Raw genomic sequence first — 21,433 nt, forward strand, 5'->3', positions numbered from 1 at the left:
GTTTTATCAACAGCTGTTCAGCATGTGATGCAGCACTCTCCAGTTGGTATTTTGAGAAAGATGGGCTGCTATTTTGCAAGGATGACTACTATGCAAAATATGTGGAGTCATGTCAGGATTGTGGACAGGTGAGTGAGTGATATAAGAAGTGCAGTTAGCTATATTTTAACTATGAAATTCACTCAATGTACCAATTGTGCCTGTTTTTTCACTAGAGACTTTAGATAAATAAAATGTCAGGCACACTGTACTTTATATCCTCTATCAAAAGAAACTGCAGACTTAAACATCAAATTTTAAGTTAGACTTAATGAAGGTGTATTTTTAGTTGTGTCCATGTCAAAATGGGATACGATCTAAATCAGGGTGTATACGACCTGGGACAACCGGGAGATCTGGGAGAAAACCGGGAAAAACCCGCGAATTTTTTAGAATTCCGGGAATTTTTCGTTGTTTCAGTTTTCAGTTAAATTTTTGTAATTTTGACTGGTACGAACGGATACTGTAACAAAGGATATTACTGTATCCCGCTACTGCAGAATTATACTGCAGCATTAAAACATGAACGAGAGAAAAAACGAAAATAAAACTAAAATTGCAAAGGAAATGGGCCATATACAATAACGCAGTGCTCTTACAAGCGTCTGTGAACAGCAAAATGTGTCAAAGGCTTTCGGAAGACTATGCAATGCTTCATAACAACAAATTGCCTCTGATGAGCGTGACGTCATAACTGTTTACATGAAACTCATTTAATCAGTAACAAGTGGGCTCATGCACACGCGCAGTTGAGTCGCGTATGAGTAATACCATCTCCGTCTTCTGGCTACAGAAGTGCGGCTGTTGGCTATGTAAGCAGCAGTAGGAGCAACCAGCCACATGGTACCCGGAAAAATTTTATGGGCGCGCACAAGCTGCCAGATTCACACGTGTGCAGCACGCCCAGTTCTAGTGGGGGGTGGCGGCAAACCGGGGTATCTGAACCGGGCGGCAATTTCGGGTAAGGGGGCAAATTCATATTCTTGAGGAAAAAACTTTGTTTCACTAAGCACCTAGCATCCAGCGCATGTCGGACTATCGATTATTCATGTGATTTTGAAACGCTCCCCTGCTGGTTTTCGAACACATGCTGATTTCTGAATGAATTATAAGTTGATTTTTGAATGCATGCAAAGTGTACGTGATGTCTCTGCCAGGGGAATCCTCGTCACATCTAGAAATAAACTTTCCTGACGACAAAACGGGACGGGGCTACATGAGCTGAGTGGAATAAAGCCGAACCGGTGAATGCCAATTGCTACTTGTTTCTTTGGTCGATTCGGTTTGCGAATGTTCAGCATTGTTAAAATTACTAGCGAAATCCATAGATTCAGATTACCAGAGTGAAAATAAACGACTAACAGGAATAACAGGTAAGAAAGATTACGTATTATCTTCTTTGTGTATCCAAGAAAGTGAAATTTTGACACAATTTTTGGCCAGATCGCTACACTAGACAGGGCCAATTGTAGTCCCTGGCTAGTAGCCACCTAAGTTCCATTCTGGAGTAGCGCGGAAAACCCATTGTACGAACACGTAATAACACCTAAGCATAGAATAATCGCTGGATAACTAAAGTGGTGGTTGTGGCAGGGTTAGTAAAGTTAACCGGAAAATGAGTTTTGACAGTGGTAGAAATAGTTACAGAATTAGTGTTGATAAAACTGTTTGTTAGAACGAGGAAGGAGAAGAAACGGGGACATCACACAAACTTTTTGGTCTCGTGCATGAGAAATTGGATCGTATAAATGAAATGTGACACTATTTCCTAATGTAAAGCTTTTTGCTTGTAGTGGGGCAAATAGGTATTCGTATTGGTACTTCGTGACCCGTGTTTACATTTAGTGATTTTTGTGTTTCCTCTTTATTTACTGCTCTCACGTCAAATGAAAACAAGACGGATTTCTGTGGCTGGGAGCTATCAAGTGAATTAAAATACATTCATATAATTACGGAAGGCTAAAATATGTTACTAGTTTCAGATTTGATTTTATTTCCACCTTTCTGACAGTCAAGCATTAATCGCCTTGCAGAACAATAAAGTTATTTTTGTAGCTTTGCTAAAGAAATTTGGCTTTTTTATTAAGCTTTCCTGCTGAGACAGTCAATTTATTTGAAATGAAGTGTTTAATTGCACACTATTGGCTAATTTCATCTGTTCGCTGCGTTTCAAGTGCACGTTTTCATCTTCTAGCATGTATGGCATTGTGCCCTAATAAAGAACCAAACATGAGGTAATACAGTACTGGTACTCCAAGAAAATTTACGTCCCGAAAAACACATTGAAAGCTTCATATCAAGTCGAAGTCTACCTTATTGGGAATCTGGACAAACGAATCTGCACTGTAAGGCGAACTATGCATTTTATTATGGTTCATGAAATTCCGACGCTCTTGGAGTATCCTCTGATGTCGTGTTTCTTTTATGGCATAATGTAAGATCTTTTAATGTTTTACACATACGAACTTGCGGGCTTCCTACGTCACCGTAGCTGCGCAAGCGCGGTGACGCCTCTTATCTGGTGCTATGTGGCAACTGCTGAAATGAATCTATTTGTAACAGGTCTCGGGGAAAATATTGCCATTTGTTGTCCGAAAAGCGTTATTTTCAAATTTCCTTTTACGCAAGATGAACTATGTGCGAGAGTGTACAATGAATTTCTTAAATCACAGAGCGTTTGCTGTCTTTCAAAAATCAACTCTTCGATGACAAGCCATTTAGAGGAATTTCAAGCCCAGAAGATCAGATTTATATCGGTATCAAAAATTTTACTGGTGTATTTGTGTGATGTATCTTAAAGTGTAACATGCGCTAAACAGATCAACATTATATGTGAAAGCTTAGCTTCTCTTGTAGCTTATTAATCTTAGAGACAAATATTATATGCAAAAGCTTTTCTTTTCTTGTAACAACACTATGTACATTAATTTAAACCATTAACGTTTTCTGTTGGTGGAATTCGAATTTATACTTTCATAATACGAAAATATGCAGCGTACATGTTGGTGCACATCAAATATCTTTCCAAAACGCGCTTTTTTCCCCCGATTTTCGTTTTCTAAAGTGCCGGGAAATTCTGCGCTGCTGTATAAAACCATATCCCTTCAAAGGATAAGTTCTACAATCCCGAGGGAAAGTATACTGTCACTTAACACGGAAAAAGTGTATTTTCACCTGGGAGAAAATGTATTTTTAACCGCAAGATCCAGGAAAAATCCGGGAATTTCTTTTCCTTGTCCACGTATACACCCTGTAAATGTACAAATATAGGTTTTGTGGGTAGCACCATAACCACTCTTGGACTAATTATACTGTGAAGTAGGTAAACACACAACTGAATGGGCTCCTATATAAGACTGAGAGATCCTACATTCATACTATTTCATATAATGCCATGGGCAGATGGGGTTGGACAAAAAGACTACTCTCATTATAGAGAAAAACTACTGATGTGGTGTATTGGTGTACATCTGTTTCTCAGTCTTGGCGTTTATGCTGTATACGTGTTAATATGCTCCATTGGAAGTCAAAAACAGCAGAGCTCCTGTGCAGCTTTACACAGTAAATACGTGTTGTTGGCAATAACACACACAGACTTGAATGGTCTTATATGTATTCTGCCTACTTGGAAGATTGCAACCACGAATTGAATATATGTATAAGTAGGCAAACTTGCTTCATCAGATTTTAATTTTATCTTGTACATAGATGGCAAAATGTTTGTAATAATCTTGTTGTTCATTGCAGTTGAGCTAACTGAGCACTTAACAACATTACAGTGAAACCTCTATATAACTCTTTTCAAGGGACCACAAATTCTGAACACTGTATAGAGGAAAACACTATAAAGAGGAAGGCTTCCAAATAATTATTATAGGGCATTACTGAAGATCGGGATACCACTAATCAGCTTTGACAAATGGTGCCATAGATCACATTTTAAATTTTCAGAACACTGTAATATGATATTCATTGCAAATGATCAATGTATCAAATTATTATTTTTTTGTAATTAAAACATGGGGCCCAGTAGGTGGATGGGTGAAAGTAAATGGATCAGTTTGTACTGTAAATAGTTATAACAGATTCTTAAGATATGACATCATTGTCCAAAGCTGACAGGTGGTATCCCGTTCTTCAGTTGACCCAATTATAGAATATGAGCCAAATTTTGTTTATGGTATACTGAACATATTTCATAAAAACACAGTAAATGGTACAAATTAAAAAAGAATTAGTTGCAAAAAATTACTGTAATAATTAAATTATGAAATGTAACTTAAATCTGCACAAAACTCTTGGAACCTGTGCAATCTGAAAATCACATACCTAGGAGTTTTTAAAATATTCAAGCAAGCATGTTTGTTTTCTATTTCTCCTAGACGCTATGGCAATCATTTCTTGCTCCAAATGAGCAAGTTGAACTACTGTTCTGTCCTCAAGTCTATGGGCCATCATATATCTCCTGAATGTTTCAAAGGCTTCAGCTGCCTTAGTATATGAGGGCACAGGGTCATCTTCCTTGTCACTGTCACTGTCACTTTCACTACTGCTATTATTCTCAAAGCTTCTCTCTGCAGTCAGCTCCTCAATACTTTGTACTCCTGTGGTTGCCACATTGTCATTCACAGCCTCAAAGTCCTCAAAAGTGACAGAATCACTGCCTATTAATTCCTGAAATTCTTGCAAATCACTTGCAACATCTTCCACGGGAGCTCTCATTCTCACAGAATCCTGCTTTTGTGAAACAGTTTTTAATAGTTTCAGCACTGACTTCCCTCCACGAGAACATAATTAAATTCATTGCCCGTGAAATATTCAGCTTCAGTTGCGATGTCTGCTGGCTTCCTGGTTTTCTTTGGTCCATCAAATTCAAGTCCTTTTTTTACAAGGGGTGTCCTATATTTAACCTTACGGGTGTTTATTAGTCCCATGTCCAAAGGTTGCAGATGGATGGTGCAGTTGGGTGGCAGGAAAATTACTTTCACATTTCTCAGAAAGGATTTGTCTGGTGGATGTGCCGCACATCTAGCCACAAACAGCAGCGCTTTTCTTGCAGCACTCTCCATTTTGGCATCAAATTCTCTGAGAAAGCGTAAAAATATATCACTCATCATCCATGCCTTGGCATTGTTTGTATATTTGCACGGAAACGTGGAAATGTTTTTGAAGCACCTTGGATTTTTTGGCTTCCTGATAACCAAAAGTTTGTTTTCCACTGCCATCGACATTTGTACACAACAAAACGGTAATACGTTCCTTGCTCTTCTTATTGCCATGGCAATTTTCCCCACAAAAAGTAAATGTCTTATCCAGCATTAAATTGAAAAACATGCCAGTTTCGTCAGCATTACAAATGTCACGCAGTTTGTAGCCATGTATCAAGATTAGGGAGTGTCTGCATCCACTGAGCTACAGTTGGTTCGTCCACACTTTTACTTTCTCCACATTCCGCTTTGTATACAAAACCATGACACTGTCGAAATTTATCAATCCATCAATTGGACGCCTTAAAATTTTCCATTCCTAACTGCAGTGATATTTGAAGCTCCTTCTCCTTCAGAATAGTTCCATTTGTAGGAATGTTTGCAGCAAGTGCTTGCTGAAACCAAATTAATAAAACTTCCTCCATTTTGTCGTAAGTCGACAGACGCACACATTTCGAATTTCCACAATTCTCAAACCCTCCCATTATCGACTACCTGTTTTTCATAATAGTGTTGAGGGGGCCAGTTCAAATTGCTTCACTAGCTACACGCGACTCACACCAGGAGATGCCTCCACTGTTTTTAATAACAGAAACCACCTCTTCCAGAGGAATGTTCTTCCGCTTTTCACTCATGTCCACTGATGACAGCTTAAAAAAACGTTATATCGAAAACTCCGCTGCAGAGTGAAAATCTCATTCTAAAATTAAAAGACTTGGAATCATGCTTTAATAATACAGATACCGACATTATTTCTAAAGAAGAAGAAAATCTACCACCAGCATCATCTGACACTGAATATTTGAGCTTAATCGAGAAATTAAAAATTAAATGTTCAGTGACATCTAAAGAGGAAAAAGTTAAAATTTTAAGTTTGCTCCCTGACTCGTGGTCAAGAGAAAAAATACTTCATGAATTCAACGTTTCTCATCATGTGATTAAAAGTAACCTGAAAATCATTGAAAGAGCAAGGCTTTCTTCTAGTTTTAGGAAAGAAGAAAGGAGTAGGTATAAGTGAAGAAACAATTAAAAAGATCCAGCAGTTTTTTGAAGATGATTGAAAACAGTAGAATGTGCCCAGGTTGCAAAGATAGCAAAAGAGTTATCACTGTAGTTGAAGTAACAAAGCAGGAATAACTAGTGCTGTCAAATTTAAATGAACTTTATGTAGCTTTCAAAAATTCTCATCTTGAATGCAGAGTTGGAAGGTCAACATTTTGTGACTTCTGCCCTATATGGTGAATTTTTCCTGGATCCTCAGGGACACACTTTGTATGTGTTTGTCTATATTATCAAGATGTCAAACTGATGATTGTGGGTGCAAAACTAGGTGATCTTAACTACAAAGAGTTACTAGATTTGTGACACTAACAGTTATGACTGCATGATGAGTTTGTGCAATAAATGCCCTGGTAAGGAAACTGTTATTGAATTGTTTCATGAATATGATGAGGAAATTACAGACAGTATTACCTTCACAACAGTTGTTCACAACTGACAGGGCAGAAATAACAACAGTGGTTAAATCTCGGGAAGAGTACTTGGAATCTTTAATTGATAACTTACAAAAACTCAAGTCACCACTACGTTTCTAAAATCCAAAGTAAGTTTTTGAAGGACAAAAAAGCATAACTCCATGAAACTGAATGCATAGTGCTGGCTGATTTTGCAGAAAATTTTAAATTTGTGATTCAGGATGCAATACAAGGGTACCACTGGGTCAATGACCAGGCAATAGTGCATCCATTTATTCTCTACTTTAAAAATGAGAAAGATGAAGTTTGCAGTTCTTCAATTTGCACTCCAAGCAACTACTTGGAGCACAACACTTTGACTGTACATGTGTTTCAAAAGTATGTAATAAATTACATAAAAGAATTTTCCCAAGGTTGAGAAGATGATATAACTTTCTTATGGAAGTGGTAGTCAGTATAAAACAAAAACAATTTTTCAAATCTGTGAAACCACAAAGTAGACTTGGGTTGGAGGCTGAATGGCACTTTCTTACATCTTGCCACGGTAAAAATGCATGTGATGGAGTGGGAGGTACAACAAACTGTGAAGTAAGTAAAGCCAGCCTACAAAGACCAACCACAGACCAAATTCTCACAGTAAAGGACATGTATGTATTTTGCAAGGATAATATTATTTATGTTCAAGAAAGAAGTGGTTCTGCATGTTGTTGTTGTTGTTGTTGTTGTTGTTGTGGTCTTCAGTCCTGAGACTGGTTTGATGCAGCTCTCCATGCTACTCTATCCTGTGCAAGCTTCTTCATCTCCCAGTACCTACTGCAACCTACATCCTTCTGAATCTGCTTAGTGTGTGCATCTCTTGGTCTCCCCCTACGATTTTTACCCTCCACGCTGCCCTCCAATACTAAATTGGTGATCCCTTGATGCCTCAGAACATGTCCTACCAACCGATCCCTTCTTCTGGTCAAGTTGTGCCACAAACTCCTCTTCTCCCCAATCCTATTCAGTACCTCCTCATTAGTTATGTGATCTACCCATCTAATCTTCAGCATTCTTCTGTAGCACCACATTTCGAAAGCTTCTATTCTCTTCTTGTCCAAACTATTTATCGTCCATGTTTCACTTCCATACATGGCTACACTCCATACAAATACTTTCAGAAAAGACTTCCTGACACTTAAATCTATACTCAATGTTAACAAATTTCTCTTCAGAAACGCTTTCCTTGCCATTGCCAGTCTACATTTTATATCTTCTCTACTTCGACCATCATCAGTTATTTTGCTCCCCAAATAGCAAAACTCCTTTACTACTTTAAGTGTCTCATTTCCTAATCTAATACCCTCAACGTCACCCGACTTAATTCGACTACATTCCATTATCCTCGTTTTGCTTTTCTTGATGTGCATCTTATATCCCCCTTTCAAGACACCATCCATTCCATTCAACTGCTCTTCCAAGTCCTTTGCTGTCTCTGACAGAATTACAATGTCATCGGCGAACCTCAAAGTTTTTATTTCTTCTCCATGGATTTTAATACCTACTCCGAACTTTTCTTTTGTTTCCTTTACTGCTTGCTCAATATACAGATTGAATAACATCGGGGAGAGGCTACAACCCTGTCTTACTCCCTTCCCAACCACTGCTTCCCTTTCATGTCCCTCGACTCTTATAACTGCCATCTGGTTTCTGTACAAATTGTAAATAGCCTTTCGCTCCCTGTATTTTACCCCTGCCACCTTTAGAATTTGAAAGAGAGTATTCCAGTCAACATTGTCAAAAGCTTTCTCTAAGTCTACAAATGCTAGAAACGTAGGTTTGCCTTTCCTTAATCTTTCTTCTAAGATAAGTCGTAAGGTCAGTATTGCCTCACGTGTTCCAGTATTTCTACGGAATCCAAACTGATCTTCCCCGAGGTCGGCTTCTACTAGTTTTTCCATTCGTCTGTAAAGAATTCGTGTTAGTATTTTGCAGCTGTGGCTTATTAAACTGATTGTTCGGTAATTTTCACATCTGTCAACACCTGCTTTCTTTGGGATTGGAATTATTATATTCTTCTTGAAGTCTGAGGGTATTTTGCCTGTTTCATACATCTTGCTCACCAGATGGTAGAGTTTTGTCAGGACTGGCTCTCCCAAGGCCGTCAGTAGTTCCAATGGAATGTTGTCTACTCTGGGGGCCTTGTTTCGACTCAGGTCTTTCAGTGCTCTGTCAAACTCTTCACGCAGTATCGTATCTCCCATTTCATCTTCATCTACATCCTCTTCCATTTCCATAATATTGTCCTCAAGTACATCGCCCTTGTATAGACCCTCTATATACTCCTTCCACCTTTCTGCTTTCCCTTCTTTGCTTAGAACTGGGTTTCCATCTGAGCTCTTGATGTTCATACAAGTGGTTCTCTTATCTCCAAAGGTCTCTTTAATTTTCCTGTAGGCAGTATCTATCTTACCCCTAGTGAGATAAGCCTCTACATCCTTACATTTGTCCTCTAGCCATCCCTGCTTAGCGATTTTGCACTTCCTGTCGATCTCATTTTTGAGACGTTTGTATTCCTTTTTGCCTGCTTCATTTACTGCATTTTTATATTTTCTCCTTTCATCAATTAAATTCAATATTTCTTCTGTTACCCAAGGATTTCTGGTTCTGCATATGAAAACAAAACTTCAAACCAGAATTGAAGACTGTATAGCAATAAAAGGAACAAGGCATTTCCACAAATTCCTTGGCATTGCAAAACACTTAGTTTGATGCTTTGTAACATCAGAAACTGAAATTTATGAGGATCATTGTGTCAATAAAATTACATCTCTGGCTTTAATGTTGAATGACATAGTGGCATGTGTGTATGATGGACAGTGGTGGCTTGCAGAGGTTGAAAGAATAAGTTTGGAAAAAATGATGTTTTTGTGCATTTTTACCACCCTGCTGGCAAGAACATCATTCAAGAAATCTACTAGTGACAAAGTTTGGATGCCAGTGAAAAATGTTTTAAGGAAGCTTTGTGCTTGAACGTACCACAGTAACTGGGAGGTCTTGTTTTATATCACAGAAGCTATTTGAAGAAATAAGTGTCCTTAACATTCACCACCAGGTTTAGGAACAGTCACATCTCTAAGGATGATGATTGAAAATATTTATTTTAAGTATGTCAAAATAATATAAATGTTAATGTCAGTGTTGTTTCCACTCCTTGTATATAATTCAGTACCGTACTTCAATAATAATTGATTATATCCTGCCAATATCACACATGAATAGGCAACAGCCATAAAATTAGTTGTAGAGTAATGTGAATTATCTCCTCATTTAAAAAATTCGTATCTTTGTTCAGTCAGATATCAGTATTTACCAGCCGGGGTGGCCGAGCGGTTCTAGGCGCTATAGTCGGAACCGCGCAACCGCTATAGTCGCAGGTTCGAATCCTGCCTCAGGCATGGATGTGTGTGATGTCCTTAGGTTAGTTAGGTTTAAGTAATTCTAAGTTCTAGGGGACTGATGACCTCAGATGTTTAGTCCCACAGTGCTCAGAGATCTAACTATAGGAAAAAAGTACTCTCATAAATCACGCCTTGTTTGTTATTTTTGGGCCTAAAAAGTGGATTTTTGGAAATTTGGATACCAAGCTTTGGAGGTAATTTTGACTGGTTATTTTTGAATTTAGGGTATTTCATGTAATAGATATTGTTGTAGAGGACACTTAGAAAAAAGTCATGTCAGTTGCAATGTTGTAACTTAACCCAGTGCAGAGAGATTCATATTTTTGCTATCGTCTCTAAACTGAAACATTGTGGTGCACTTACAAACAAAAATGGCCGCCATTCAGTAAAGGTGAAAGGTAAAATTTTTTAAAAAACTGTTTTGAACTTCTCAATTATAGGGTAATCACACAAAAAAATTAAAACATTTAAAAATTGTTAAGCAACCAACTTAATTTTTATTGGACTACTTCATTTGGATTGACCTTTAAGGTGTTTAAGAATGTGGTCTTGATTGTTAACAGGTAGGATTGGAGTTTTGAAAAGGTGTCAGTTCCTCTAATTTGAGGAAACTAGAAAGGCAACCAAACCATGCTGCTTGGTTCCATGAATGTCAAGTATTTATTGAGATAAAGAAAATTCAGGAGATGTGTCACAAGTAGAATATCCTACATCGGGGAGAGAAAAAAAAATTAAAATAAAACTGTAGCTCAGAAACCATTAAACTTGCAACTCATTGTGGTCACAGGAATATACATTTGGGTGTCTGTGTAGTTGTGTGTGTGAATGTGTGTACTTCATAGTAGAAAGAGAGCAAGAGCTTGAAAGCTAGTGTGAATAGTGTTTGCTGTTAAGTGTGCTTGTACTCTACACACCAGACTGTTATAGGTAAGTGGTTGCATTTCTCTTATTTTACATGTTGTTCGATGCAGTAATTTCAATATTGCTATGAAGATGATAGTAAAGATGATATGAGATTGAAATCTGCCAGACACAACCAGCAATCTCCTCCAACAGCTTTGTCCCAATGTAACTTCATTTGCAGAATGATAGGTGTAAAGAAAATTCAAACCTCATTGATAAGATCACTCTCATTTCATATTGGAGCATGTATGGGTTGTGGCTACATCTGAAGAAAAGGAGAATGGTACTGTAGGGCAGATATTTGGGCTTGTGTAGCTTGTTTTTACTACAAACATATTTTAAATTATCTAGTGTCTCCATTCTAAGGGATAATAGCATACAGAGAAAATAATACTTCACCAAAAAGAAAAATATGGTATTAGTAACTATCTTTGTAGACGAGGTATACCACTCCTCGCCTCTTCGTGGCAACATCCTGCTCACTACTATTCCTGGGTCGAGTTGTTGAATCCTTTGTAATAGAGAATTTAGTTCTTCTGGTTGGTCAGAGCACACTTTCAGCATTGCTACATAGCCTCTCTCTGCCAATGACTTCTATGTCCTCCATCCTATTCACACACTGCTCTGTGGGGAACAGTGGATGATTTCCACTCCAGTGATCACCAACGTCTTAAAGAAAGTTACCAATATGGGTGCTCAGCAAGGTAAAGTGAGAGACTGTGCTGTCAGCTGACTGTTTCAAAGTGGATAGTGTTCAGGAATTGATGAATCATGTCACCAGGACAGTGCAACACATTGCTGATGGATTCGTGCTATAGTGACCACAGCCACAATCTGGCCAAGTCCGCTAGGGGCACTGTATTTTGTTCTTGCGATTTGCAGAGCTTTTTGTATTTTGTTTATTCTGCGTTTTTACCTTCAGTCTTATACAGGTTCCTATGTAGAACGCACCTAGTAAATCAAGCAGTGAGCTCGCTCAGACGCAATAGATGTATTCTTGTGTTTATGATCTCATGAGCCTGATATACAGCTGGCATAATCATGAGCTCTGTATTTAGCATTCTGTGTGTTATTCCTATAGCAGGCATAGTGGAGTCTCAAGGCCTGATGTTAATACACAGCTGCCAAACCAGTGATCCCAACATGATATGGTGCCTGCATGTTTGTAACACAAGTAAACAACACAATGGATGAAAGTCTGGAGACTGTGAACATGATGGTGGTGGTGGTGGTTAGTGTTTAACGTCCCACCGACAACGAGGTCATTAGAGACGGGAACATGATGGTGTCCAGACTAGCCTTGTGGCTACCGCTGTTCTGGCTGCACAACCCCGCCGTGTGGTTTGCCCAGGTAGAGGCAATTTTTTTCTATTCTGATGCGAGTGTAGATGCTTCTAAATTTGCATTGGTGGTGAACCAATATATGGCAGAAGTTTAGGACATCACTGTTCCACCACCTTAAAGGAATGCATACATGTCGAAGTCGGAACTGGTCCACAGTGTTTCCGGATATCAAGTGGAGTGCGTTAGACTGGTATGGACCCTAGAGGGTATCTGCGACCGAAGAGCATCACAGTACTTGCGGCATCTTAGAATAAAAATCCACGCTGGTACCGCATACGATCAGCTGTTGCGTACGATCTGGTAGTCACTTGCCTCCCTCTATCAAGGCAATTATTGTGATGCAATCAGAGATGTCACTAGATGCCGTGGTAGAATTGGCCAACAAAGTACTGGATGCCATATTGCCTGTGGACATTATGGTATCAACTGTGCAGTGCTTGAATACAGCTACCATTGTAGCATGTGCCAAGTATGAGGCATTAGTGGGGAGAGTCTATCAGCTGACGTAACAGTTAATTCGGCTGGTATCATGTTGCAGCGTCGGCTATTGCAGCTGGCAGAGGGATAGAATGTGCTCTTGCAGCAAGGCCACATTTTGTACACCTGCACTGACACCTGAGGTGCAGAAGGACATCTGATACCAGTGGCTTTTTGTGGAATGTATGTGTTGCTGCACCAAGCCCTGCATATATCTAAATGCCAGAGGCAATTGACTGTAGGTGCTTTTTCAGATTCCTGCCCAATGACACAGCAACTATTCATCAGTGACCGATGCACTGGCCGTAAATGCTGATAGACACTGGCTCTAATTTATGCATCCACCCATGCAAGTTGCTACATCAGTGCTGATCGCATACAACATTTTGCCTGGCGACCGCAAATAACTTGCCTATCTCCACGTATGGTCTGCACAGAATAGACTGGATTTCGGTCTCTGCCGCACCTTCCTATGGAATTTCCCTGTGACAGATGTGGGTGAACTGTTTATAGGTGCAGATTTCTTGGTGTAATATAATCTTCTGTGAGACATATCCAATGCCTGCATTGTAGACCAGACCAGTTGGCTGATGGCTGCAGGCTTCCAGTAAGACACCCATCCAATTTGCCCGGCCAATAACAACTGTGGTTGACGAACATGTGTTACTGAGACACTTTCCAGTGTTGACGAAGCTGCCAGGCATACCGAAAGACATCCTACACAATACTGTTCATCACATCAAGACAATGATGGGACCACCAATCTCCTGTCGACATCGAAGACTAGCGGTGCATCAGTTGAAGATAGCGAAAGCTGAGTTCAATAATATGATCAAATACGGCATTGTGCATTTGTCTGATAGCCCCTGGTCTCCACCCATGCACCTCATTTCTAAGAAGTGTGGTATGTAGCGACTTTGTGGAGACTACACGGCTTTGAACACCCACAAGATTCCAGACAAATACCTTGTACCTCCTCTCCATGACTACAACTATGTATCAAGTGGTGCTGTATACAGTGAATTAGATTGCACCAGGGCCTACACACAGTTTCCAGTCCCCCCTGCAGGTCCGGGGTATGAATAGGCCCGAGGTATTCCTGCCTGTCGTAAGAGGCGACTAAAAGGAGTTTCAACCGTTTCGGCCTTCCATGTGATGGTCCCCCGTGGGGTTTGACCTCCATTTTTTAAAATTCTACAGAAGTACGAGCCTTTTGGGGAAGGACGCCTTACGTGGTGTCTCACTGGTCCTCAGTGCACTAAGACCTTGGCACTCAGCATTGTAACGGCGTTGTAACCACACCCGCTATTCCTCAAATTGGGCCTAAACGCCTGATGGGTTGCACAAGTTACGCCCACAGTGCGTCCCCATCTGCACTTACGATCATGATGGACTTTCCATGGCACCCGAAATCCAGCACGGTAGCCAGCTCGTTGTGGTGGGGTCGTCATGTACCCTCTAGGTTGTAGCCCCCTGACAACACAGGGATCGTACTGCCGATACCTGAGCTGCACCCTCCCCACGTCGGCCAAGGAGTAGATGCCCGTCTCCTTGGGGCATCAGGACTCCCGGCAACGGTCATCCTGCCAGGTGGCCCTTGCTGAGGCTGGGTGGCGCCCGTGGGGAGAGCCCCTGGTCGGAGTGGGTGGTATCGGGGCGGACGTTTCGCAGATGAAACGTCAACATGTATCGGGTCGCTCTGCGGCCGAGTCTTTTAAAAAGAAAGGTACTGTCTCTGGTTCTGGTTCTCCTGCCCTTTCCCCCTTGGCCACACTCTGGAATGAAGGACAGGCCCGCCGGCTTGGGGCGAAGTACTTCCCCCGCTATTTAGTCTGTTCTCGGACCGATGGGGGGGGCACGTTCGCCACCTCCAAGCCCATGTTCTTTGTCCAGCACATCGAGGACATCTTCGGGGAAATCGAGGCTCTCGGTAAAATGCGTTCGGGGTCCGTTCTTATAAAGACCACCTCCGCCACTCAGTCGGCGGCGCTCCAGGCGTGCGACCGACTAGGGGACATCCCAGTGTCCATTGTCCCACATCTGACACTGAATAGGACGCAGGGGGTTATTTTTCATCGGGACCTCCTGCTGCAATCTGATGAGGAGCTCAGGGCCAACCTGGAGCGCCGAGGCGTGCATTTCGTCCGGCGAGTCCAGCGCGGCCCCAAAGACCGTCGCATCGACACCGGGGCCTTTATCCTCGCCTTCGAGGGGGACGTTCTCCCGGAGAAGGTAAAGGTGATGTGCTACCAGTGCGACGTGTGACCTTACGTCCCGCCTCCTATGTGCTGTTTTCGGTGTTTGCGCTTTGGGCACGTGTCGTCACGGTGTGAGGCTGAGCCCCTTTGTGGCGATTGTGGACGTCCTCTTCGTGAGGAACATACATGCACCCCACCACCTCGGTGCATCAATTGTCCTGGCATCCACTCGCCTAGATCTTTAGACTGCCCTGCGTATCAAATGGAGAAGAAGATTCAAGAATTAAAAACTTTGGATCGGCTCTCTTATTCTGAGGCCAGGAAGAAGTATGACTGCCTCCATCCCGTGACGTTGACAACTTCGTTTGCCTCAGTCGTGTCCACTCCTGCCACAGTATCCTCACCCCTATCCTGTCCCCCCCCCTCCACCTCCTCACCCCATCCGGGATCTATGCCTCCGCCTCCCAAATCCCTCCCTTCCAAATCCTCCTCCCTCGCGGCCCCTGCCCCATCTGCCCCAGGGGCCACCCTTCCTTCTCCTCCTCCCTCGCGGCCCCTGCCCCATCTGCCCCAGGGGCCACCCTTCCTCCTCCTCCTCCTCCTCCTCCTCCTCTCCTCCCCCTCCGCCGCCTGAGAAGCGATCCTCTTCTCAGGCGTCCATCGGGGAAACGTTCCGGACCCCAGCTTCCGGGGTCCGGCGTTCCAAAACGGACCCCACGCGTGAGGACCTTCTTCGGGTCCAGCCCACCATCCCCGTGCCTCATCGGACTTCCAGAAGGCCTCCAAGAAGAAGTCTTTATCCCCCTCTCCACCCCGGCGCGTTTCGTCTGACGCTCCATCCGTGAGTCGCTGCTCCCGGCCGTCCTCAGTTTTGCCGGGACGCTCTGCTGCCAGGCGCTCAGCTGGCCTCTCGTCAGTGAATGATGCTGCCCGTCCTACGCAACCCGGGAAAGCGGCCGCAGCTGGCGACGACTCGATGGAACAGGATCCGCCTCCCGCCGGTTGTAGCGTTGTTCCCTCGAAACCTGGCCCTCCGCGGCCGTCGAGGTGACCAGCTCTTCACCCGTTTCGTTCTCCCTTTTTTCTGACTGGCGATGGCTTTGTTACATTGGAACATAGGAGGAATTAAAACTGCTCCTCCGCCTGCACTGTCCGCTCGTCCTTGGTCTCTAGGAAACCAAGTTGTGCCCAGCTGACCGTATTGCTTTTACCCACTATACCTCGGAGCGGTCTGACCTCACCCCTGTGGATGGTATTCCAGATCATGGTGGGGTCATGTTGCTCGTTCGGGACGATGTCTATTACCATCCCATCCCATTGACCACCCCACTCGAAGCAATAGCTGTCCGTATTACTTTTTCTGCCTTTACTTTTTCCGTTTGTACCGTCTACACTCCATCGTCATCTGCAGTTAGTCGGACTGACATGGTGCACCTGACTGTTCAGCTTCCTCCGCCGTTTTTATTGTTTGGCGACTTCAATGCCCATCATCCCCTTTGGGGCTCTCCTGCATCCTGTCAGAGAGGCTCCCTCTTGGCGTATGTCTTCAACCATCTCAATCTTGTCTGCCTCAATACTGGCGCCCCGACTTTCCTCTCGGACTCTACTCATACCTACTCCCACTTGGACCTCTCGATCTGTTCTACTACTCTTGCCCGTCAGTTCGAGTGGTATGTCCTTTCTGACACCTATTAGAGCGATCACTTCCCCTGTGTCGTTCGTCTCCTGCACCACACCCCATCACCACGTCCTTCGAGCTGGAACATACCGAAAGCTGACTGGGGACTTTACTCCTCCCTGGCGACCTTTCCGGACCACGATTTTCTCAGTTGTGACAGTCAGGTCGAATACCTCACGGCTGTTATCATCAATGCTGCCGAACGTTACATTCCTCATACTACCTCTTCTTCACGTCGCGTTTCCGTCCCCTGGTGGAATGAGGCTTGTAGAGACGCTATCCGTGCTCAACGACGTGCTTTACGCACCTTTCACCGCCATCCTATGTTGGCGAATTGTATTGGATGCAAACGACTCCGAGCGCAATGCCGTAGAGTCATCAAAGACAGCAAAAAAGCTTGTTGGGCCTCTTTCACCAGCTCCTTTAACAGTTTTACTCCCTCTTCTGTCGTCTGGGGTGGCCTGCGCCGGCTGTCGCGCATTAAGGCCCACTCCTCGGTACCTGGCCTGACTTCAAGTAATGAGGTCCTTGTTGATCCTGTGGATGTCTCCAACGCCTTCGGCCGCTTTTTCGCGGAGGTTTCAAGCTCCGCTCATTACCACCCTGCCTTCCTTCCCAGGAAAGAGGCAGAAGAGGCTCGGCGACCTTCCTTCCACTCGCTGAATCTGGAAAATTATAATGCCCCCTTTACTATGCGGGAACTCGAACGTGCACTTGCACTGTCCCGGTCCTCTGCTCCGGGGCCAGATGCCATTCACGTTCAGATGCTGGCCCACCTTTCTCCGGCAGGCAAAAGCTTCCTTCTTCGTACCTACAATCGCGTCTGGACCGAAGGTCAAGTCCCCATGCGTTGGCGTGACGCCGTCGTTGTTCCTATACCCAAACCCGGGAAGGATAGACACCTTCCTTCTAGTTACCGCCCCATTTCTCTTATAAGCTGTGTCTGTAAGGTGATGGAGCTCATGGTTAACGCTCGGTTAGTTTGGAATTCTTGAATCTCGACAGCTACTTACCATTGTTCAATGCGGCTTTCGTCGCCGCCGCTCCGCTGTTGACCACCTTGTGACCTTGTCGACATTCATCATGAACAACTTTTTGCGAAAGCGCCAAACGGTAGCCGTGTTCTTCGATTTGGAGAAGGCTTATGATACCTGTTGGAGAGGAGGTATATCCTCCGCACTATGCACAGGTGGGGTCTACGCGGTCGCCTGCCCCTTTTTATTGTTTCCTTTTTAACAGATCGAAAGTTTAGGGTACGTGTGGGTTCCGTATTGTCAGACGTCTTCCTCCAGGAGAACGGAGTGCCTCAGGGCTCCGTCTTGAGCGTAGGCCTTTTTGCCATAGCGATCAATCCAATTATGGATTGCATTCCACATAATGTCTCAGGCTCTCTTTTTTGTCGATGACTTCGCGATCTACTGCAGTGCCCAGAGAACATGCCTCCTGGAGCGCTGCCTTCAGCGTTGTCTAGACAGCCTATACTCATGGAGTGTGGCAAATGGCTTCCGGTTCTCTGAAGAGAAGACGGTTTGCATCAACTTTTGGCGATATAAAGCGTTCCTTCCGCCATCCTTACATCTCGGTCCCGTTGTTCTCCCATTCGTGGAAGCAACTAAGTTTCTAGGGCTCACACTGGACAGGAAACTTTGTTGGTCTCCGCACGTCTCTTATTTGGCTGCCCGTTGTACACGTTCCCTTAATGTCCTCAGAGTTCTTAGTGGTTCATCTTGGGGAGCGGATCGCACTGTCCTGCTTCGCTTGTATCGGCTGGATTATGGGAGCCTCGTCGACTCGTCTGCTCGGCCATCCCTCTTACGCCGTCTCAACTCCATCCACCATTGGGGGGTTACGTCTTGCGACCGGAGCATTCTACACTAGTCCCGTCGAGAGTCTTTATGCTGAAGCTGCCGAATTACCATTGACCTACCGGCGCGATGTACTGCTTTGTCGGTATGCCTGCTGGCTGTTGTCAATGCCTGACCACCCCTCTTATCAGTCTTTCTTCGCCGATTCTCTCGACCGTCAGTATGGGTTGTATGTGTCTGCCCTGCTGCCCCCTGGAGTCCACTTTCGTCGCCTACTTCGACAATTGGATTTTGCCCTCCCTACCACCTTCAGAGAGGGTGAGAGCCCGACACCACCGTGGCTCCAGGCTCCGGTTCATATTTATCTCGACCTCAGCTCGCTCCCGAAGGAGGGTACTCCGGCTGCAGTGTATTGCTCACGGTTTGTCAAACTTCGTGCGCTACTTGCCAGTCACACCTTTATTTACACTGATGGCTCCAAAACTGATGATGGTGTCGGCTGTGCCTTTGTTGTCGGGGCCGGCACCTTTAAATACCGGCTCCTCGACCAGTGTTCCAGCTTTACGGCCGAGCTTTTTGCTCTCCATCAGGCTGTTCAGTATGCCCGCCGCCACCGCCATTCATCGTATGTACTCTGCTCTGATTCACTCAGTGCTATTCAGAGCCTTGGAGCTCCATATCCGGTCCATCCCTTGGTGCAACGGATCCAGCAGTCCCTCCATTCTTCTGCTGCTGATGGCTCTCCTGTCAGCTTTCTGTGGGTTCCCGGCCATGTAGGAGTGCCTGGGAATGAGGCTGCTGATGCTGCGCGCCAAGGCTGCAGTCCTCCTGCCTCGGCCAGCCTCCCATTGTGTCCCGTCATCTGACATAAGTGGGGTTGTTTGTAAGAGGCTTGTGTCTTTGTGGTGGGATACTTGGTCATCACTTCAAGGAAACAAGCTCCGGGCAGTAAAACCGTTCCCAACTGCTTGGACAACCTCCTCCCGACCATCTCGGCGAGAAGAGGTCCTTCTGACCAGGTTGCGGATTGGGCATTGCCGGTTTAGCCACCGCTACCTGATCTCCGGTGACCCAGCCCCGCAGTGCCCTTGTGGTCATGCATTAACAGTGCGCCATGTTTTATTGTGGTGTCCCCGTTTTAGTCAATCTCGTGTTGTCCTGTCTCTGCCATCTACTTTAAAGGATATTTTAGCTTATGATGCTCGAGCAGCTGCTCGTGTTCTTCGTTTCATTACTTTGACTGGCTTGTCCAAAGACATCTAACTCCTTCACTTATTTTATCTGCATGTTTGTAAGAACTTTCTGGTGTCCCCCCCCCCTTGAGTTTTACTCGATTCTATGTGCTCTAACAATTGTGACTGGGTGCTAATGACCTCAGTAGTTGAGCGCCCTTAAAACAAAAAAAAAAAAAAAAAAAAAAAAAAACAGTTTCCAGTGGCACACTCGGACATCTTGAAGCCAGCCATTATTAAGCCATTCGGCTTTTTTGAGGGCAAGTTCATGACTTTCGGCCTCCAGAATGCTGCACAGACGGGACAAAGGTTTTTTGTTTTGCATGCGTGGACAACAGCTTAAAATTCTCCACGTCACCAGAACAACACCACCAGCATCTCGTCCAGGTTTTCCAACGACAGAGTGAACTTGGAATTGTGCTGAATGTAGCAAAGTGGGTCTTCGGACAGGTGCAGATCCCCTTTCTAGGCAACTGCATTACTCCTCTCAGGCTTGCTACCATTGCTGGACAAGGTTGACGCTATCTGCCAGCTGTCAGGGCCAGCCACATACAAAGAATTAAGGCACTATTTAGGCACTATTAGGCTTGTTAAACTTTTATCAGTGGTCCCTGCTGCTTGCAGATGAAGTTAAAGAGCTGCTGACAGCTGCTATGGTGAGCCCAAGGGCTAAAGACAACTTAGTTATTACCTGGACTGATTATATGAACGTGACATTTGAGAAGTCAAACAAGCAAACAGCTCAGGTTATTTTGCCGGAAGGCAAATGTCTGTGGCTTGTGGTCAGTAAATATTGTGAAGGCAGAAGCTTGGACATGAGAGTGGAATTAATTGATGGCTCTGTACATCACGAATAATTCTCTGTGATACATGCTCATTTCTTCTGTGATGTGGTCAGCTTTTTAGAAAGAAAGCTAGCGGCTGCCAGATCTCGTCAAGATGGGAAATGCTGAATTCCTGTTGGCTAGTATGTTAAGCAGCTAATCAAGTAATCTGGAGCACTTCTGTACCCACGGTATTTTTAATGTCAGCCAATCAATTACTACAAGTAATTTAGATTAGACGTCTTGTAATTCTGAAACTTAAGTAAAATTTAATGAAAAAAAAGTAAGATTCTTTTCCACAAAATAATTTACTAATAAATTTAATACTCTGCCCCTTCTGGTTGCCTTTTCAAAAACAAGCTCGCTCGGAAATATGTCACAAATTCCCCTATTGCACAGCAACTCTCTCACGCGTACATATCCATAGTTTTAATAAAATATAACATTCTCACTTAACATATGCGCTCCATTCACTCTGTCTCTCCAAAACACTCACAACCGAAACACGATGAAATAATAATTTTCCAAAGTACTTCAAATTGCTTCAGAAATTTGTGGTAAAGAAGAAATTCCAGAAAATTAGATTATGTGAATCTGTTCTCTTGGTTGTAGTTTCAATTGATACTATAGATTTTTATTTGTTTGAAATTTTAACAATATGGTTAGTTATCCACAAAATTTGGTATGTTAGGTATGAAAGAAATAAATTAATATTTAATAGTACTTCTTCAAATTTATAGTGTATATGTGAGTATGGGACCATCATCATCATCATCATCATCATCATCATCATGTGTAATGTATTGCATGCAGC

At 43.6% G+C, this 21,433-nt stretch overlaps 1 protein-coding gene across 1 annotated transcript in view; it reads left to right on the forward strand.

Moving 5' to 3' along the window:
* The window catches only part of LOC126203522 (LIM domain kinase 1), a 170,525-nt gene that overhangs the window by 31,427 nt on the left and 117,665 nt on the right, over positions 1–21,433 (forward strand). The window contains exon 3 of the mRNA XM_049937846.1: positions 14–128. Within this exon, the coding sequence (XP_049793803.1) occupies positions 14–128 (115 nt within the window). The remainder of the gene's footprint in view (positions 1–13; positions 129–21,433) is intronic.

The sequence above is a fragment of the Schistocerca nitens genome, chromosome 9, assembly GCF_023898315.1.
Source record: "Schistocerca nitens isolate TAMUIC-IGC-003100 chromosome 9, iqSchNite1.1, whole genome shotgun sequence".
Taxonomy (NCBI): domain Eukaryota; kingdom Metazoa; phylum Arthropoda; class Insecta; order Orthoptera; family Acrididae; genus Schistocerca; species Schistocerca nitens.